Source organism: Carassius carassius, chromosome 15, assembly GCF_963082965.1.
Source record: "Carassius carassius chromosome 15, fCarCar2.1, whole genome shotgun sequence".
Taxonomy (NCBI): domain Eukaryota; kingdom Metazoa; phylum Chordata; class Actinopteri; order Cypriniformes; family Cyprinidae; genus Carassius; species Carassius carassius.
Window position 1 is genome coordinate 12,491,419 of NC_081769.1, and position 6,850 is coordinate 12,498,268.

General features: G+C 38.6%; 1 protein-coding gene across 1 annotated transcript; it reads left to right on the plus strand.

Moving 5' to 3' along the window:
- Positions 1 to 3,594: 3,594 nt before the first annotated feature.
- On the plus strand, positions 3,595 to 6,283 carry id4 (inhibitor of DNA binding 4). Its single transcript, XM_059567390.1, has 3 exons — positions 3,595 to 4,144; positions 4,615 to 4,673; positions 5,690 to 6,283. Exons 1-2 carry the CDS (start codon positions 3,812 to 3,814, stop codon positions 4,657 to 4,659), a joined length of 378 nt encoding a protein of 125 aa, XP_059423373.1. The 5' UTR covers positions 3,595 to 3,811; the 3' UTR covers positions 4,660 to 4,673; positions 5,690 to 6,283.
- The last annotated feature ends 567 nt before the right edge of the window (positions 6,284 to 6,850 follow it).

Consider the following 6,850-nt stretch of genomic DNA (forward strand, 5'->3'; position numbering starts at 1 on the left):
CATTTTTCTTTTAAATAATTAAGCACCAAATATATGTGTGTTTGTGTGTGTAAATATATTCCTATTATATCCTTATAGAAATAATAATAAAAATAATTTTTAAAACGGTCATAATTTATATGATTAATAATAATTGTATATTTATATGTATAATAATATTTATATATTTAATTTTATATTTATGCATTATAAAATGTACATTTACCTACTCTATGATTTGGTTCATAATCAAACAGCATGCTAAATAAAATCTGAGCGCTGAGTTAGATGTGGTAAACTTTCCTATAATGGCCTTGCACGTTCCCTTTTAAATAAAGTATTACCAACTATTGCAAGTTCTGACTAAACAAGAAAAGAACGGCAAGGATTTTTGTTGTGATGTGCTAATTGCAGGGCTTTATGCATCGTAAGTGGTTTTGTTTTCAAAGGAGGATGCCAGTGCTACGTTTTTGAGGACCCTTTTTCAGAACATGACGGATAGCGCTATTTGCAAACTCTTTGCACCTGCTAAGCTGAAGGGTGTTTGGCCAACCCACCTGCAGAAAGCAAGTAGAATTTTTCATGACAAAGACTCATGATTACCTAATACATATAACACACTTACAAATTCTACCCAAGCAGAACGTTACACCCTTCCATGCATCAAAGTGAGAGGAAAGGCAAAGCGGATTCTAACTTGTTGCCACCAGAAGGGAGGCATTTCCATCTCCATGGCAACTTGCCATGGATGTGAGACTATTTGAAGGTGGACTGCTGTGAATAAGGGACATTACGGTACTGGCGCCAGACCGTCTGTGGTGTGAGACCCATGAATCTACCATGAGGATTATGGGAAAATTGTCTATACTGTGGGAAGGCTGGCACACAAAATGAATGAAATGAGTTACACTAAACGGTGATTTATCCATGTTTCATAACCAAATACCTCTTTTGGAGAATGCTTGAATGAAAGATGCCTACAGAAGAATATGTTAATGTTTGTGACTCTATGAGCATTGGGTGTTAATACAACCCGAATTCCGGAAAAGTTGGGACGTTTTTTAAATTTTAATAAAATGAAAACTAAAGGAATTTCAAATCACATGAGCCAATATTTTATTCACAATAGAACAAAGATAACGTAGAAAATGTTTAAACTGAGAAATTTTACACTTTTATCCACTTAATTAGCTCATTTAAAATTTAATGCCTGCTACAGGTCTCAAAAAAGTTGGCACGGGGGCAACAAATGGCTAAAAAAGCAAGCAGTTTTGAAAAGATTCAGCTGGGAGAACATCTAGTGATAAATTAAGTTAATTGATATCAGGTCTGTAACATGATTAGCTATAAAAGCTTTGTCTTAGAGAAGCAGAGTCTCTCAGAAGTAAAGATGGGCAGAGGCTCTCCAATCTGTGAAAGACTGCGTAAAAAAATTGTGGAAAACTTTAAAAACAATGTTCCTCAACGTCAAATTGCAAAGGCTTTGCAAATCTCATCATTTACAGTGCATAACATCATCAAAAGATTCAGAGAAACTGGAGAAATCTCTGTGCGTAAGGGACAAGGCCGGAGACCTTTATTGGATGCCCGTGGTCTTCGGGCTCTCAGATGACACTGCATCACTCATCGGCATGATTGTGTCAATGACATTACTAAATGGGCCCAGGAATACTTTCAGAAACCACTGTCGGTAAACACAATCCGCCGTGCCATCAGCAGATGCCAACTAAAGCTCTATCATGCAAAAAGGAAGCCATATGTGAACATGGTCCAGAAATGCCGTCGTGTCCTGTGGGCCAAGGCTCATTTAAAATGGACTATTTCAAAGTGGAATAGTGTTTTATGGTCGGACGAGTCCAAATTTGACATTCTTTTTGGAAATCACGGACGCCGTGTCCTCCGGGCTAAAGAGGAGGGAGACCTTCCAGCATGTTATCAGCGTTCAGTTCAAAAGCCAGCATCTCTGATGGTATGGGGGTGCATAAGTTCATACGGTATGGGCAGCTTGCATGTTTTGGAAGGCTCTGTGAATGCTGAAAGGTATATAAAGGTTTTAGAGCAACATATGCTTCCCTCCAAACAACGTCTATTTCAGGGAAGGCCTTGTTTATTTCAGAAGGACAATGCAAAACCACATACTGCAGCTATAACAACAGCATGGCTTCGTCGTAGAAGAGTCCGGGTGCTAACCTGGCCTGCCTGCAGTCCAGATCTTTCACCTATAGAGAACATTTGGCGCATCATTAAACGAAAAATACGTCAAAGACGACCACGAACTCTTCAGCAGCTGGAAATCTATATAAGGCAAGAATGGGACCAAATTCCAACAGCAAAACTCCAGCAACTCATAGCCTCAATGCCCAGACGTCTTCAAACTGTTTTGAAAAGAAAAGGAGATGCTACACCATGGTAAACATGCCCCGTCCCAACTATTTTGAGACCTGTAGCAGAAATCAAAATTGAAATGAGCTCATTTTGTGCATAAAATTGTAAACTTTCTCAGTTTAAACATGTGCTATGTTATCTATGTTCTATTGTGAATAAAATATTGGCTCATGTGATTTGAAAGTCTTTTAGTTTTAATTTTATTAAAATTTAAAAAACGTCCCAACTTTTCCGGAATTCGGGTTGTATGACGTAGTTCATATTTCTCAGTATAGATTTTTTTTTTTTAGTTTGTGAATAAATGTATGGTATCACACAACATGGGGTAAGTTGTGACAGTGGAGTCTGCCATTAAACAGTGTAAGATTTCAGCTAAACAAAGAGAAAACATCATTCAGTTCATCAAAACAAGTCATTGTGCAGCAGACATGAACACCGAACACGATTCAGACTTTCAAGGTAAGACTTTACAATAACATTCCATTTGTTAAAACTACCTACATTAGTTAATATGAACTATAATGAAAAGCATAATATCTTATTGTGTTAATTCCAAACTTTACTAATGTATTATTAAAATCTAAACTTGTGTCTTAATGAAACTAAAATTAACTAAGAATGAATTGTATTTCTAGATTAAGAAATACAGTAAAAAATGTATTGCTCACTGCTATTTAATATTAGTTAATGTTTTAACTAATATTAACTAACTGGACCCTCTTGTAAAGTGTTAACACTTTCAGTTTAGACCAAATTTGCCTTTTTATCTAGGTGTCCCTTAACTAAATAGTAAAGTTTTATTGTGCTTATTTAACTCAAAAGCTAGAAAACATTTTATTTATTAAGGGGCAGGGGAAAAAAGTAATTTAAGAGGGGTTTGAATGTTTGTAGAATTCGACTTTCTAGTCAGGCTACTGAGACAGCCTATCTGTGACAACTTGCCCCGGACTTGCTAAGAATGTAGGCTAACAACGGAATGATTTTGTTCATAATTAACGAATGTAAATCTTTGGACCTCTTTCATTATTTCTGTTTTGGAAACACATACGCAGATATCCACACGCGGTTAAACGCACACGCGCACACACACGCACACGGACGTTTCACCCAGCAGCCTCTTATTCGCGCTCGAGCCCCTCCGCAGTTACAGGTCGCGCGCTGCTCCATCATCACGGGAGCTCGTGACTGACCGGTTTCTCCTCGCGCAGCACTGTCAAAGCTCGAGCGAGTGGCGCCTCCCCCTTTCCTCTCTATATGACCAGCCTCAACTCCTCCGCTGTTTTACACTGTGCTTTCCCTCTCAGACAGGAGATGTGCTCCGGATAGAACCGCGCTCCTCTTCTTGCGTGCTCCAAATTGCGTTTTTAAACGAACCCCTCTTGTTGCGTCCCGCGCACGTTTGTTTCCCCCCGTTCTCGTTGAGCTCTTTGTGCTTTTGTTTATTACAATGAAGGCCAGCGCACCGGTTCGCCCTCACAAGGTTTCTTCTGGCTCCAGTCAGCTCTCCTTGCGTTATTTGTCGGAGCGCAGCCAATGCAAAATGGAAGAGGAGGATCTTTTCTGTCTGCAATACGACATGAACGACTGCTACAGCCGACTCAAGCGCCTGGTGCCCACTATTCCGCAGGATAAGAAAGTCAGTAAAGTGGAGATCCTCCAGCATGTCATTGACTATATCCTGGACCTGCAGCTGGCGCTGGAGACGCACCCGTCTCTCCTGAAACAGACGAGCCCACCCGCCTCCACACGGACCCCTCTCACACAAATCAACACAGAGCAGGTAAGCAGGACAAGAAACCTCCGTGAACGTTCACTAAAACAACTGTGGTGATGCTGACTGTGCACGATAGTCTCGTTACGCACAGAAGTGAAAATAGTGCGTTTCTGTGAACTGCACCAGACCAAATGAGATGCTGTAGATCAGACTGCTGGAGGCCTGTGTTTCCTTGTTCCTTGTTGCCAAAATGTAAAAACATGAGCATTTTCTTAGTGGCCAATTTTATTTATTTTATCTTACATATATCCTATGTAATTTAAAATAATCTTTTAGCTATTTAGGCATATATCTAAACCTTTGTATGTGTGTGTGTGTGTGTGTGCATATTTATTATAGCTGTATTATCTGCTGTATGATCATTATTATTTTAAATGACTCCATGTACAATAGCTTAATGATGGTTATTGTGGCCCTCATGTCACCTCACCGTTAGCCGCAGTATGAATGAACGCACCTGTTTCCTTTGCTTTCAGAGGACGACGGGAGTCAATAAGGAAGACTCAGTTTTATGTCGCTGAAATGTTGCACACTGGTGAGTACATTCAATTCAATATCAAATATTCTCAAAGGACTCATCCCATGGCTCATGTAAGGTTACTTATAATAATTCATCCAATCCTAGATGGTTTCTTCAGCACTTCTGTGTGTAGGCATGTGTCTTGTTTTTTATGGATAGCCAAACACTGCTTTTAATAATAAATGAATCATTTTAAAATGATTTCTCATCACAGTCCGTGTCACACATTCTTTCAGTTTTAAAACATAAAATGGCTAATTCATGCAAATTATTTGATACTATTTAAAAAAAAATGATTTCTTTAAAATATACATTTTAGGGTGTTGCTGCCAAAATACTGTCACATTTTTGTTTCTAAACTAATTATCTCAATAGAAAAAAAGCAGCTACATTAAAACACACCAAGTGTGTTAATCAGCCTGCATTAAGACCATTTCAAGCTTGAAGACATGCAGCAGTGGAAAAAGCCAGAGAAATGCTTTTCATTACCCAGAATCCACAGCCTAAGAACAGGGCTGAACTGTCAGGATAATTGGGTAACACACTTCTAATAGAGCTGGCAGTACATGCAGCTGCAATGGCTATTATTAATAGAGCCATGACAGTAAAAACCACATAGATAGAAGTTATTACCATAATATTCCTGTTAGTATGAATGCAGGTTTTTGTGGCAATCTGTCTACTTGAGCTTTCCGCTCTGGCTGGACTGTAACTATGGCTGCTTGACGCTGGCAGCGGCTCGAACCCAGCTGCAGGTTGTGCAATAACTGTCCATTCTATGGCAGTCTCGCTAAGAGCAGGGTTAGACGGTAGCTACAGAGTGAAACGTCCGAGGCGGTTGGCCCGCAGCTGTGTGTGGGAGCGCGTATACGCATGAGGTTAGCAATCCGGGCAAGCGAAGCACTGCGTTTGTTGTTTAACCCGGTTTGTTTTTGGGTTGTTGATCAAGCATGCCCTCTGTTTATTGGGTGGAGCCAGTCAGTCTGGAGCAGACAGTTCACACACCCCTTCTATTCATTCCTCTCTCACAGGTGTGCACTGAACCCATCCAAAGCCAAGCCCAGCTTCACCAGGGAATCCAACACACACCAGACCCAATCGCAGGGGAGCAGCACTGAAACTAATAGCTACTAAATCATAATATGTAAACATTTTAACGTCAGCTGTCAAAGATGCGGTGAAGCCAGCCAGATTTCTCCTGTGCCCATTCTGTTCTCTCTCAGTGGGGGAAGCGCTGAATCTGGACAGTGAATCCAAAGCCAATGGAATTCCAATTGGAACATAACTAAAGTCTCCTCAGATAAAAAACCCTGCATCTAATTTGACTAAAAACAGCAGACTGTAAAGCTTTATGTGTCAAAATGGAAATGGAAACATCTGAACAGGGATCTCCCTACTCTTTAATATTGTAAAGAACTACGATAAGTGTTGACTTAAATAATACTGTACATAACAAGGAGGATGTTCTATAAATGTATGTGTAAGAGAATATATGTTCAACCAGCTGATTGTAATTATTCTAAAATATTTTTTATCCAAAATGTTTTGTTCTGTAAATATTGTGTTTTCACATAAATGTAGTGAATGATTACATGATGTTCTGCTAATAAAGGTCTCGCATCATATTTTCTGTCCGTTAAATTAGTTTTGTGAGCACAATTACTAACGTATACAATAAACCTTTACTTGATTCCTGATGCATGAATATATCTAGAAACGGTTTCTTTTGAATTAGTTGATTGCTAAAGGCCTGGAATAATACTTTTCATCCGTATAATAAATTATTTGAAATGAATGAGAAAATTATTCTCTGAACAATCAATCAAGGAAGCATTTTTTTTGTACAAAACCTCTCCAAATACATCTGCCCTAACGCAAGTTGTATATAATTTCACAATTCTTTTCGTATCATTTGAGGAATTTTTGATTTTTCCGTTAAGGTGAGAAATAATTCTATAGCATGCTTATGCGAGTATTGATATAAAAGAAATAATTCAGGCATAAATGTGCAGAATATTGTCCTTCCAAACAACTATGTGTGATCTTTGAAAACATTTTAATTTCTAATTCAGATGTACCTATTCAAGTTTGCCTCTTTTTTTTCTATTTTTTTTTTTTTGTCTACAGAAGCACAACCTTGATCATTTTCAACAGTATATTTGAGATATTTTCTTTAATATTTGTATACTGTT